This window comes from Phoenix dactylifera, chromosome 2, assembly GCF_009389715.1.
Source record: "Phoenix dactylifera cultivar Barhee BC4 chromosome 2, palm_55x_up_171113_PBpolish2nd_filt_p, whole genome shotgun sequence".
NCBI lineage: Eukaryota > Viridiplantae > Streptophyta > Magnoliopsida > Arecales > Arecaceae > Phoenix > Phoenix dactylifera.
The window spans coordinates 27751502-27766943 of record NC_052393.1 but is presented as its reverse complement, the minus strand read 5'-3'; the positions used below and the strand labels follow the sequence as shown (position 1 = coordinate 27766943).

The 15442-nt window shown below is 36.4% G+C and overlaps 1 protein-coding gene across 1 annotated transcript; it reads right to left on the bottom strand.

The window, feature by feature from the left end:
* Positions 1–750: 750 nt before the first annotated feature.
* LOC103708707 (expansin-like A2) lies at positions 751–2526 on the bottom strand. The gene is made up of 5 exons (XM_008793763.4): positions 2166–2526; positions 1959–2068; positions 1676–1854; positions 1453–1585; positions 751–1255 (listed from the first exon to the last, which is right to left on the bottom strand). The coding sequence occupies exons 1-5, from the start codon at positions 2284–2286 to the stop codon at positions 1007–1009; spliced, it is 792 nt and encodes a 263-aa protein (XP_008791985.2). The 5' UTR covers positions 2287–2526; the 3' UTR covers positions 751–1006.
* Between the last annotated feature and the right edge of the window lie 12916 nt (positions 2527–15442).

The window sequence follows — 15442 nt, the reverse complement described above, 5'->3', positions numbered from 1 at the left end:
ATATTGAAATAAATATAATATAATATATTATTAATATACTTAAATATACTTTTAGCTTATTTATGAATTTGAGTTAAAACTATATAATATTTTTAGCTGAACGTTAGGTTAATCATGACTATCATATCTAAGAAATTTAGAGTCTAAAATTGCTGGAAGTTTTCACATGCATGTAAGTGTGCATACATGCCCGGCATGTGTAGACATGTTTATAGAATAAACTAATTATCATGATTGTATTTCAATCTTAAACTCAAATTATGTTCCCTCTTTTATATTAGTTGTTATAGCTTTAATGAATAAATATTATTTATTTATCTATTTACATAATTTTTTTGCTTTATTGAATCAAGTTCAATTGAACCAACTTATATTCAATCCAAATGTTGCACCAAACATGTAGTTGCTAATCAAATTTTGTGCTAAATATCACTTGTTGGAAAATAGCTTACTTGTGACAACAATATTAATTGTTAAGGTATAAGAATTCTACATGGAATAGTTAAAAATTCTTGTGGTGCTTATATACTTTTCAACTTTTAGATGCTCAGACCGTAACTTTCAAACTCGCACTTACTAATTCATGTATCCCTACTCCATTGCATTAAGGAATAATAATCTTATATTCTCTTGGGCCCATTCATTTAAATGCCCGTGCTCTTAGATAGGATTCTAACATTTGAATGTCACTCGCTGGAAGGCAACTTGCTTGAACAAAGATGTTGATTTGACACCTATGATTCAGATATCTTTAAAAGAGAAGGAAAAACTAATTTAGAATTCCTTCTGCTGCGATCCAAAGAAAAAGAAGTTTTTTACTGTCAAACACCAACTTTCTGCCGTCTACTCCGGATTTTGAATAATAATCCCAAAAGACCCGGTCCAATGTTTCTGCTGGCCGTACACAGAGACATAGGCCATTTTCCTCTTCTTATTTTAAACCGTCACATCATCATTCAATTAACAATGTACAAATCCAAAAAGAACAAAAGTTAGCCTATTTGTCTCACTTCCACTGCCGTGTATCACAGGGAGAGCAGCTCTCTTGGGCGATATCAGAGAGCTGAACCCCCAGGTCGTAGACCGCCCCGGTTTTCCACTCGACCGGGAGGACCTCCTCCTGAGCCCACGCCCACTTCCCATCGTAGCCGCCCGTCACCACCATCCTGAACTGCAGCGGCCCGGCCGGCGCCCGGTTCGTGCTCCAGACCGCCCCGTAATCCCGGCTCATATACCTCCAACTGCTCGACCCAACCTACTCTTGCACAAGAGCCCAAAAATCCACACATCAATTTATGTCAAAATCACCATTTATTTCAGAACCTTAAGGTTATTGGACGAGATAGATTTATGTAAGATGGATTTATTTATATATTTTATATTTTTTTATAATTTATTTATTATCAAAATTAACATTCAAAATCCAGTGTTACACTGTGCTAATTGGTGTACCTGGGCAACATCGACGGCCACGATGTCGGTCTGGCCACCCTGGTACAAAAATTTGATGGCTAGATGGTTTGGCCAGCGGCTGTGCTCTTCCACTCTAATGGCCAGGTTCTGGTTCCCGTGTTTGCACGGAATCCTGATGGACACGGAAAGGAAGAGAGACTAATCGGGTGAGACCAAGTCCGGCAACCGTGTGATATTGGGGTTTGATTGGATTAATTGTTACCTCTTGTATTCCACGTCCACCATTCCAAGCTGCTTCAATTCCTGGCCCATCCCCTCCTTCGCCATGGCCATGAACGCCGAGGGGGAGAGCACGAAGTCCGAGCGGTTGCTCTTGCTCGAGTCCGTCACCATTACTTCAACTCCTCCGCTGCTGCAAACCTTGGCGCTCCTGCATCTAATCTATCTCCCCAAAAACGAGGACAAAAATTTAAAAAAAAAAAAATTATTATTATTATTATTATCGAGAATTGAGAGAGAAATTAATTTAAGTTTGAAGTACAAACCTGGAAGCAGCCTCCACAACCAACCCCTCCTCTATAGAGAGAAGAACTGGCAGCAGCAAGAAAGCCTCCATTGAAGCCCAGCGCCATGGGTCCATAGCCACAAGCCCCAGCTAAAAATAGAGAGGACCAAACAGATAAGATTTTCGGAGGATAAGATTAGATTTTGGAATCCAAATACCAAGAGTGTGATCTTTGCATGCAGCATACCGGAGAGAGCTGAGGAGGAGTAGAAGTAGGAAGCCTTGGACTGACGCACGCATCTGTCGCAAGCAGTTGCAGAAGATAGAAGGAGAAAGACGGAGAGAAAGAGAAGAGAGTCGCCACCCATGTTGTTTGATTCAGAAGCAAGTTTGATAGGTGGAGGGGAAAGGGAGAGCTCGTTTTAATAGAGGAGAGGGGGAGTGGAGTGATGAGGGAATTGGGGAGGGGGAATCCAGGGTGCTCGCAAGAGGTAATAAGAAGAGGGTGGTGGTGGTATTAATGGTGGGTCAATGGTCCTTCATATAATAAAGCATGGTATATAGAAACGGGGCAAAAACTGGGGGAAAAGGACACATGGTTACACCAAGGCAAGATGCTGAGGAGCTACAAAATGAAATAGCAACCTCTCACCAACTCCAACACGAGCCCAACAGTGAGCAAAGAGAGGAAGGACAGCCATGGATTTTAGTGGAAGAATGGGATGAAGCCTCCTCCGTTTGTTAGCTCTGATGGAGAGCTGTGAGAGAAAAAAAAAGGGTTCCCCGAGACAAATCGCGTCAACTTTAACTTTAGGGTGGGACCCGGAACATGGGGAAGTTGGATGGTCCTGCGGGAATTTTGGCTGGGCGATGGCTTGCGAGGGATGAACCTGGATGCTGGGGCTCAGGTCAAGGAGGGTTTGCTGAGTTTGGAGGCTTCTGTTTGGTTACCAGCGCCAGGGGAAAGATGAATGGGACTGAAAGGATGGGTGATTCTGATCCACTGTTTGATTCAAAAAAATTTTAGCAAAAATTAATGAATAGAAAAGATTGGTCATTCATCCTGATCCACCAATTTACCTCCTTCCAACCAATTTATATCCTTCCAGAATCGAAGGACAAAAAATAAATGAAGCATATAAAAATAAATTTCCATATTAATTTTCTCATTAATTTTTTGAAAAAATTCTAATCTTTCTTTGTTTTTTCATTTATGTTATTTATATATATATATTATTACTAATTATTTTAATTTTAGCAAATAATTTCCATAACTATAAGCAAACAACCAGAATTGTTTCCTATTTCTCTATTTATGTTCCCTAATTTTTGGTTAGCTATTTATATAAAATTAATTAACTATTTAAATTAAATTATAAATCAATTAATTGTTTATATGATTAATATATATAAGTAAATTAATTCATATAATTCTTTATAAAATATTCATTAAATTAAATATTTATATAATTTTTTAAATTATAGATTATACAAATCATATGATACTAAGAGTAAGCATTATAAAATAATAATACTAATACTTTTTTTTTTATCAAAGGAGAGTTCAGTAAAAATGTCATACAAATATCACCTATCCTTCTCATCTATCATTCTTGCTACCTCCAATTTATTTTTTACACCAAATAGAGGGTTAGAGATGCCATGGATGAAGATAAGAAGAAATGTTTGCCTTGGGTTGATGGAGGGGCGGCAAGCAAGAGTAATTAAAATAGATGCATGGATGCTGGGTGAAGAGATAAAGAAATATTGAGGTGATTTTCACGCAATTGGAGGCATTGGCGTCGCGTAAACTCAGGCTGGCGTTATCCTTCCGGGCTGCGGGATTTGCGGCCGTGGGCGCCGCAGCGTGAACTGGCATCGCTCCGGGTAACATGGCACCCACCATAGGGGCACAGGCGTTGCATGTACGCATGGGAGAGAAGTTTTAATGGAAGTTAAAAGAAACTATATAACAAAAAGAAAAGAAAAGAGGAGAGCTCAAACATTTTACAGCACAATTTGAAAAGAATGTTGCTTCACAAGAATTTGGGAGGCTAATGAGTTATGTATGTTTGTATGCATTGGTCATTATTTGCAGCTCTCATCTATGAAAAATTAAAAGAAAAAAATCAAGCCGACACTCGTACACTCGTAGAAGAATTATTAAAAATGAACAACCAAAAAACTTTGTTGCCTTGTGTTACATGTGAATGATTTGATTCCTCCTTGCTTCAACCCTTCAAGGTGTAAAAATCCCTTATATCATTTGGCATGTAGCTTTTTTTCTTGTCTTTTTTAATTTGTGACGATGGTTAGATCCCATAGCAGAAGCGGTCTAATATATTTGGGAGCCTAAGGCTGTTTGAACTTTGAGGCCTTCTCTTATTTGGACCGGCCTAAGGCGAACTTACAGGAGGACTTTTTTTTCTTTCCATTTTGTCTTTGAGGCCTTTTCTGTAGTTGGCCTTCTTTGGGCTGAGGCCTTAAACGACCGCCTAAGGATTGGGTTGGTCCTGTCCCATAGCATTATGTTACTTGTCTCAAAATATATACCGAAATCAAACTCTGATTAGGAAGATATGCTTTGAGAACTTGCTTTGTATATATCAGCTTTTGGCGAACTGATATTAAGCCATTTCAGATGCAGATCCAAGATACTCGAATCGAATTTGGGGAAGGTGGAAGATTAATTAGGAGAATGAACGAGGATTGGATGATTTTGTAAAATGGTCTCAATGATTTTGCAACTAGATCAACATCGAACTTCCAATTTCGTTGCCCTCTACCTATTTTTGGTCTAGTCCAAGCTCCTCCTCTAATTGCTTATCTATATTGTTGTAAAATATAGTGACTTGGCTAGCTTGAGACTGTGTTTATAGGTTAGCCCTAATGGTGACAAAATAGGACAATAATGGTGTGCATGATGGGCTTGTTAAGCATGTCTAATGTACCGATTTGGTTTAGTTTTCCATCAATCTATGTGGTATGCTCCCACATAGCTATAGCGGCGCACCAATGTGAAAAATATGCGCTAATCATGTCTTCCATGGAATATTATTACATAAAACACATGAAGAGAGATTTTGAGATGGCTCTAGATAGAGTTTGAGCATTAAACATAATTATGTGTTAAGGCCCTAATTAGAGTAAAGCATTAAGGCCTAGTTAATTAGATAAAAAGTAGGCAATCTTAAATACAAAATAGTGGATTTGTCATAATGTGTAGGAAAAATTTTTAATGATAGATTTATCAATAAAAAAACTTAGGTGCCAACAATGAATTATTATTATATTTCTCTATATATAGCTTTATTTAAAAGAAATTCGATGAAATGTTTTTTCTACTTCCAATGGTGGCTACCTGCATTGATGGGATAACACCACCAAAATATTGATTGCTCAATTTAGTAATTATCACAATAAAAATTAAGGGTGAGGATCTGCATTTGCTCATTGGCATAGTTTATGGGATCAAAGCAATTTTAGAAAAAAAAATACATTGTCACTTGTTAAACATGTAGTTCCTGTTGGCTTAAGAGAAAATGGAATTCACTATCATTATCATGACCTAGCATCATTACATTACAGGAAAACTAATCTATCCTGGCGCTTTTTACAATCTTTAGCGATATTTATAAGAGTTGGCTAAAGCTCCTTTGATACTACTCAAAGCGTCGCTGAAACGTCGGCGATACCGGAGTGGCAAAACTTTTTGCTGACGCTATGCGAAAGCGTCAGCAAATCCTTATTTTCGGCGAATACCTAATGGATAAATTCCTCACGCGGGTTTTCGCAGATGCCCATGCTTTAAAGCGTCGGTAAATCCTCGTTTTTGCCGACGTTAAACTAAAACGTTAGTATAACCCTAACTTTCAGGGACGCTTTAAAGCGTCGGCATAGGCGTGCTGGGCCTGTGCTACGGCGTTTTTTACCAACGCTTAAAAATGTTGGAAATTATAATTTTTTTAAAAAATAAAAATACAAATTTATATTATAAAACACACATTATAAAATATGAACCTGATGCAGACATTCAAATTATATATCACTTACATATACGCTTTCACTGTGGTACCACTCCCAATTTAAGGTGCCAATTGGGACGGTTGGCAAAGTCACTAGATTTTTTGTACTTGATGAGGATTTAATTTAGAAATGACAAAAAGTTGCCAGCCTGGATGAGCCCACTCGAAATAAATGAACTTGGATGGAGCTTTTTTGTAATCAAGTTGGCTCTAGGCTGACCCAAAATTGACTTAATTATAAATGGATTGATCTAAGTTTAGCCTCCCAACCTGGTGGTTTATCTAGGATGATCCGGTTAAAAACTAGCAACCCTCAGACTTCATATAATTGACAGCCTTCTAATTATTCTCATAAGGTATGGTTCATTTTTTAATAAAATGGTCACAAGAATGACGGATATATAGAGTGGGCCTTGAGATTTTAGAATATGAGATTGCAGTTTATCTAGTTTTATCATTAATTAGTTCATAAGTGTCATATATTCTAAATTTTATGTTTATTATGATTAAAATGATATGTTTAAAGATAATTTTGATTTTGTTGTTTGTGATTTTTGAACACCACATTTTGTTTTATAAGTTTAGATGGGTTGGTGATGAGTTGATTTGGATTCAGATGGGTTGGATATGGGTCAAGAGTTTTTGACTCGAACTGAGTTCGACTTGCATGTAAACCCAACACAATTTGACCTATTCACACCTTAAGTTTGAATCTTGCCTTCACCCAATTTTGGTTGTGCTTCCATACAGTTTAGTTATTAAACAAAAAAACAACAAAAGAAAAAAGGTAACATGGTAGTAGATCAAAGGAAAACTTTGCACCCCATAGAGAGGCCTGGTTCTCCTTGCCAAAACCTCCATTAAGTATGTTAGGCCCAAATTTAGCCCATTTTGTATTTAGTTATCATCCTTAAGCCGAGACCACACTTAAGGGGTGTTTGGTACGAGAAGATCATCCCGAGATAAAAAGTGATATACATAGAGGTTATGAGATTATCATATTTGATTGCACCATGGTGGTCCTACATAGCTGTGATCCCAACTCACACCCACTCCTCAAATCACTGCTTGAGCAATGATGGGATATCTGTCCTTGAGGTCGGATGGCCAAAATTACCCTAGGACAGTAATCTTAGGCTAAAATTTGAATACAAAAATGCCACAAGTCTAGTAGGAAATATGGGTATATCACTATACCGTTAATATATTATCTATATATATGATATTGATATTATATGTATTTATGATATATTATACTATAATATATTATTAGCCATATAATTGTTATATAATTATTCAATGATAATTTTAAATTATAGTAGAAATACACTATTTTACTTTATATTTATATAATAAAATTATTTAATATATTACTTCTATTTGCCTTATTTTTTAATCAAAATAAATATTATTATTAAAAATAATATATTATGAGTATAAATAAAAATATTACTTATATAATAACAATTAATATATATATTTATAGGATTAATATTTTATAAAACTAATAAATATATTTCTATGGAACATATTAATAATTAGTATACTAATAAATATAATAATATTTTACTATAATATATATGATTAATGAATATATTTTTATGGAACAATATTAAAGGTAGTTTTGGTATTATGTAATCAGCGACTTTGGATTTTCATAAAATTAAGCAAGTTACCCATAGATTTCTGAAAATCTTTAATCACCGGAGCATAATATATAAAATGTGATAATCTTAGATCATTAGGAATCAGATTATTTCAAAATAAGGATTATCAATTATTTAAGATCATCTTGGTGATCCCATTTGGGCTACCAAATGCTACATTAAAGGTGGTCAACAAAAACAAGTATTAATATTCTATGGAATTTGAAGATACAATCCCAACTATGTGGACCATAAAAGATCGTAAGATGGACTTGGCCACGTACTTTCTAAATAAGAACATCAAAGAAAATGAAAAAAATAATATAAAAAGAATTCTGCAATCAAATTCTTGAAAGTCTCTCGAACGAACCAATGTGACCCTGCCGTCCACCTTATTAGCAGAATCAAAAAAGAATTTGTCATGAGAACATCATGTAATGATCTAATAATTAATTCTATAAGACTAAAATACTTTGATATCATTTCATGAAGGCGGAAAAGGTGGTGAAGTCACAATGCCATTCTTCATGCTTTGCGGCTGCACCTCGGACCATCAATCATCCACCTCCTCATTAGATTCTTTTAAAACTTTTGTTCACATTACAGGTCATTTTAGTCTTTGGAAGCCCTACGTTAACATCATTTAGAGGACAATGGATGACTTTCTTGTATTGCAACAAATATCTAAGCTAGAAATTTGATTGCAAATTTTAAAGATAAAGGGATCCATGTCAAAAATGATGAAGTTTGAGGAGGTTAAAAGGTTTTGTTTTTTTTTTTTTTCTATTTTCCAAATGTATCTTTTTCATTTTAAGAGCTGCAAAAAGTTTTTTTTTATATATATTTGAACTGAGAGATTAAGTTATGCAATAGCTTTTCTACTAGTCTGCTATATAATGCGAATTCTAGAATTAATGCATGCGTATGAGATGCTCAAAATGTTAGACCCCACAACTTGTCGCACTTTTTCTAACCATGTCGCCGTAATATCTAGCATCCTTTACCAATGCAAACATCTGGAATCCATTCTCAACATGAACGGATCTTAAAGATATCTAGAATACTTTTCTAAAAGAACTCAACTTAGAACTCACCAATGTAATCGCTTTCTATTTTTCCCACATACATTGGGCTGCTTAAGTTTTTCGCATCGAATGTATTTCATGTGTCATACTCTGGTAGATACTAATGGGTATCAAATTGGTTTGGAGGTAAACCTAGAACTAAATCAACTTAACTCGGTTTCCTAAAATTGAAACGAAAACTGAATGGGCCTTCTACAAATGCCATTTGAAATCGATTCGAAAAATTTGGTTCGGTTTGGTGGAGTTTATCAAATTGATATTCAATGGATTGGGTTAAATAAATTGGATTAAATCTAAACATAAATAATTTATTTTATATATAAAATATAAAAAAATGATATTATATGTATAGGTTAGGTTGGGTTGGGTTTGATTTTCTGAGAATTCAAACTGAAATCGAGATGAATTTGTTTTGTTCAAACCTTTCTCACCGACACCAAATTAAATTTTAAAAAATCCAACTGAACAGGCTGAACAGGCCGATTCAATTTGCGGTTTGATCGATTTTTGGCTTGCCCCTATGAATGGAAATTGTATCTTTCTAGTTCAATTGCAAACTTACGAGGATTCCCAACTCATATTTATCTCTTAAACACAAAGTCAAGGCAAATGCTTATGAATAACTCTCAAAAAGCAAGATTAGTATCATATAACTAATTCCTATAGAATGAGCCAATCTGTAACAATCCAGGACCTCATCCAAAATGGCTAGGCGGAAGGTATTATTTGGGTTCCTTGATCCTGTATAAGTACCCAAGATCTACCCAATGAATAACCGATGTGGGACTAAATACACACCCGCACGGGTTCTCACATACTCCTCCCGTTCAAGCTCTGACGTCCTCGTCAGACTAAGGGTTCAAATCCATTCAAATCTAATCACAAGCACCACGATCGGCCCGTGGTCAGCCCTAATAGATCCGTGCTGCAGTGTTTCCTAGTCTACATAGGTTATGGGCCGGGTCCGCTCTGATACCATTTGTAACAATCCAGTACTTCACCTAAAATGGCTAGCCGGAAGGTATTATTTGGATTCCTTGATCCTGTATAAGTACCCAAGATCTACCCAGCAAATAACCGATGTGAGACTAAATACACGTCCGCATGGGTCCTCACACAATCACATTACCATGTTGTCCTTAGGACTCATTTGGTTCGTAGAAAAGAAGAGGATGAGAAAAATATAGTCAATGAAAAAAATAGAGAAAAAACTCAAGTTTAGTCGGAGGTTTTAAAGAAAAGAGACGTACGGCAAAGTAACTCTTCTCTAGTTGGTACAAAGTGGCCTCATATACCAACGCGCAGAAACACCAAGGCCTTCAACTAATCCGCCACTGACGACCGACACCCACTGTTGCAGGCCCTTATCTTGGACTCTTTTCCTCTTTTTCTCCCACCAAACAATATACTCTAAGCCTCAGATATAAAACCATGATTACTTCTGAAAGAAAAAATATCTATCTTCTCTGAAAGAAAGAGAAAAAATAGCCATCAAAGCTTAGAAGTGGCAAGCTTGTTGAGGTCCTAATATCTTCCCTGATGGGTTCTTAGAAATGGCTGACACAAACTCCTTTCGAATCCTCTTGTATGGGGCAACCTGAAAATTTTCACAATTGGTAAGAATCAAGACACCAAATTCAGCTTAGCTAGTATCAGAACTTTTCTTAAGTCATGAACGCACCTGCTTTGCCATGAACTCCATCACCTGTGTCTTGGACAAGTGGCTGCCATGCCACCTCACTGTGTATGCCATCCGGTACCGGCCCCCTACCTGGAAACCTAAAATAAAATTTGTTTTGCTTAGATTAGATTTAGTGATTGAACAATCCTGATTAACCAACAATGAAAGTACAATGGGATTTTAGAATCATGGAAGCATCAATGATGAGCTAGGAGGATCATCTGACCGGTTGTGAACATATATGGCCACTTCGAGTATGCTTAAACAAACTTCGGAAGCAACTCCACCATATCTAGAGCTCGGTTGAGTAGTAAAATTTCAAAAAGCAATAACTTCTAATCTATGAAGAATTTAGCAATGTGACTGAAGATAAAGTTGATGTAGGAGTCAAGATCAAACCTATTTCTAAATTTAAAATTTTTTAAAATATTTTTATTATTTTGTAATTTTGAGCCTCTACAATTTAGAGAGAAAATTTTGGCTTCTCATTAGCATGAAAAGGAAAAGTTTTTATGTTCTTCTAATTCGAAGTGGAATCCAATATAAATAAAGAGATTGGAGCTCTATAGCATAATAGAGAACTTTTCCTTTTTTTACGTAAAAAAAGAATTCGGCTCAAATAAGGAGGATCTCCATAGTCTACATAAAGAGCAAATGTTTTAGTTTTGAATACAGAGAATAGAAAGAGTGTAACAAAAGAGTATAGACCCTACTTTCCATCCACTAAAATCCTAACAGAGAGAGTGAAACGGAAAAGCATATATAGACTCTATTTTCCATCCATGACCTATGATCATAAAAAAATTAAAAAGCAAAGGACTTAGAGCTCCACTTTTTAAAAATTCTATTATTTAATTTTTTATTTGAGAAATTCAAGTTGAGAGGATTGAAGAAAATTCTTGGTCTTCAATTGGATCAAATTGATATTAGAGCTGATTCTTTATATCAATGGAGGCCTTAGTTTATAATCTAGATATATGAGCAATACAAAGTAGATGAGAGAAAAGTTATCAATACTTGTCCTTCATCAAAGAACAAAAATGAATGTAGCTACTACTTTTATCTCAAGATAATGAGATGAAGGGATGTCTCATACAATTGAAAAAGAAGATTGTCGACCTTTTCGAGGTCATATCCTAACTGATTCATTTTGCTTCAATAGCTACAACTCTTGTTACAAAATTATCTCCAACATCTGAAGGCCAAGAGAAGTTTATTCCACTGATGCAGAAAGAGGTGGATACTTCATAATGGAGAATAAATTCTAACCACAAAGCTAAGAGACTTAGCTGTAAAACAGAGAAGCAGAATTTTCTATGACACCAATTTTAAGTTAGTAGGAGCTAGATTTTCCAAATAGGGGGAGCTTTAATATAGAAGGATCATCTAATCGGTCATAGACCAATCTTGCTGCTTCAAGTCGGTCTAAATAAATTTTGGAAGCAAAATCTATCATATCTAGGACTCAATCGAGTACCAAAACTTTAGAGAGCCATAACTTCTAATCCGGAAAGAATTTAATGATGTGATTGCAAATGAAATTGATATAAGAGTCAAGATATAGCTTCTACCAAAATCTAAAAACTTTGAAAATATTTTATTATTTTTATAATTTATATCCTATTTAATTAGGAGAGTAATTCAATCAATTTAATCTAAAATTAACTAGGATAAAAAGAGAGAAGTCTTCATTCTTTTCTAACTAAAAAAAATTCCAACTCAAATAAAGAAATTAGACTTCATAGGCATTTGCTAGCTATATCATAATATTCAGAATTTTACATTAAAATACTAGCTAGAAGATATTATTTGAGTTTTTTAGCCTAGTATAAATATCCATAATTTGTCCAACGCATAGCTGATATGGAACTAAATACGCACTCGCACAAGTCCTCATATTCTCCCCCAATTTAAGTTCTGGTGTCTTTGCCAAATTAAAAGTCGAGATTCCTTCAAGTCCAATAACAAGCATCATTAATCCAATTACAAACACCACAATTAAGTGGTAGTCAACTTATATATGCCCATGTTGTAGTGTTCCCTAATCCATATGGTCATAAACCAAATTCACTCTGATACCATTTGTAACAACCAGAATCTCACCTAAAAAGATTTGTCGAAAGATATTATTTGAATTTCTTAGCCCTATATAAATTTCTAGATTGTATATTAATAATATCGAAGCATCACAACAATACTCAAAGTGTGAAAACCATGAGATTCCAGAAAGGAGCAAAAGTACCAAGCTAGAATGGCCATGCCTTGCATAACAAAGTTTTTTTGAAGGCATGGATAGAGAACTGATACGTGGACAATTTTTCATTAGCTTACTGCTTAATCTCGGAAGCTCAGGCTAGTTGGAAATGAGTCACAAATATAAATCAGAGCTAACACTCCCCCTCGTGGCCCAGACCAAGCTCATAAAGAAATAAACAATTAAAGAGACTACATAGGTCAAGATGACAACTGAATTAATTTCATAGACATTTGATTTAGATGGGATCCAAGCCATTGATGCAGCAAACCAAGACCTGACATTATGCTAATTATCTTCTTAACCAATAACTTAAGCAAGATCCAACAGAGGATATTGAAATTCGCATCTTTGTCACGCCAAAAAGCTATACATAGACAATCCCTGTTAGTCTTTTTTTGACAGAAAGATTGGGATACAATCTTTGTTATTGACTTATTGTCATGTTAGATAGTTGGAACTATGCTTAGAATGATTCATGGTTGTGATAGTTGATCATGATAGTCTGTAGATGAGTAATTAATTGTCTTGTGTGGTTTCTCATTCTTTTTATTGATGCACTGCCATTAAGAAGGAAAAGAATCGTTTCCTGTAGGGGATTTGTTTCATAAATCTTTCCATGCAGACAAATTTATGATCCACAAGATCTATCTAACAAATGCAGCTTCATTAAGAAGATTTCTTGTACTCGGAATGAAAACACTCTGCAATCATTCTCAAAAACATTAAAACCTCAACATGAAAGTATGTTAATATGTTTGGAAACAAAGTGGTGTAAATTGCAATCTGTCTCCAATGAAAACCTCTATTAACTGATGAAGAGGACATATATCTACACTGGCGAAGCATCCAACTATATGGACAGAACAGTTTGGTATTTACATATGATTCCACTAGCAGTAGAAGATTCCCATGGAGGAAGGCTCAAAACACTTCACCAGCCAAAGCTACAGCTGAAGTAAGTAATTTTACAAGACTATATTATGCCTATGATTCTGGGAGACTGGGAATGGCAAAGAGGAAAAAGAGAAGAAAAGGAAGCTCCTCTGAAGGAGGTGATGGAAACCAAAGCCTTCTCCACATCCTCAGCAGGGTTGGTCTCCAGCAGAAAGACAATGTGCTCCATTAGCTCCTCTTCGCATGGCACCATTAGAGGCCCATGGCTTCTAGTTCCAAACTCCTCCTCTGCCATCTCCAGCAGCACTCGAAAAATGGGGTGGTCCAGATACTTCAGAGGGACAACATACCTCTTCCCCCCCTTGGCATAAACCACAAAGTGCCCCTTGCTCCTCTTCTTCCCTCCCTTGGCTGCCAACCTTTGCCATTTCCTCATAATTATCTCACCTAGCTTATTGGAGCTCATGGAACTTTTCTTCCTTTTCCCTAGGCTCACTGCATGTAGGTACTTGGGAGCTTGGAAATGATGGGAAGGGGAATGGGGGCTTATAAGGAGCCAAGGAGAGATGAAGAGGATAAGGTGAAAAGCGTGGTAAGGGATTTTCCTATGAAGCATAGGAAGGAAAAGGACAAGATATCCTATATGTCCCTTTTTTTTTTGTTTTTTTTTGGTAAGGGGTTGCGTGAGGTGCTGCCTCTGTTGAGAATCTTTGGGAGATGTGGCCATTACGTTGGGAGGGGAGATGAATTTTCTCAGAAGAAAGCGAGTGCTGCTGGACTTTGTAACCCAGCCTGCCATGGATCTTTTGCTAGCAGTAGCATGGCAGGAGCTAGGAAGGGGTTAGTGTTTTTATCCCATGGTTTGAGAGATTCTAAAGAAATTACTAAGGCTAATTATTTGTCCCTTTGTTATTTCTATGCATCATCCTGTTCATTATTTTTCTCCATGAATTTTCAGCTTAATAGTGATCAAGTGCCTAATGCCATTGGTGCTGGCATTAGTCATCATCTAATCCTCCAACCATGTATGGCCCTAATGTGGTGAAATGCCTTGTACCAGAAAGATGACAATGAGCCACCAAGGTGCTAGCCTAGTGGTACTGGGCAGCAATTCTAACCACAAGGTCCCAAGTTCGAATCGCTACTACCGGAGCTCACTACTTTGGCCACTGCTTGTACTTGTGGTGTAGGACCGCTCTTGAACCGCTGGTAGCCGGGGTCGTGCTGGGTGTGACGTACTCACACGTAGAACTCGAGCCAGAGCTCAGAAGAGTAGCTGAGCCGGGTCTACGGGTGGGGAGGGTATGAGTAAAACCGGTCGGGGTGCCCAAGGCCATTTCTGCCCGCATCGAACATTCTCCTGGTGGGGCAGGGGTCTAGTGGGGCTGCTATGCGGGGGTGGGCTTGTCCCTTCCTCCCCCTACCCCTTTTTTATTAGCCAAAAAAAAAAAAAAAAAAAAGGAAAAGAAGATGACAATGAATGATGGAGCATTGAAAAGAAATTTTGAAGTCTGTCAACCTGATGATGCTTCAATTTATGGCTTGTATGGAATTTATGTTAGCTTCCTGAAATATATATATATATATATATATATATATATATATATATATATATATATATATATATATATATCATTCCCACTGCAGAGATGATCTCAGCATACTATTGGAAAAGATTTGATCTGAGCACCTTGAACTTTGGATTCTTTGGCAAGAGCAGAGTTTCCCTGCACTCCCCAGAGTTGGTAGTATATAATAGTAGACTAGAAGTTGAATATTGGATAGCTTTCCAAACACTTTGCTGTAGGATAGTAGAGGGGGGATGGATTCTTTCACATTTCCTCGTTTTCAAAGCATGCAGTGGTTTGGTTATGGACAAAAAGCCATGTCACCGTCAATGTATCGGGAAAAGAAGCATATTATTATTCTATTGGCA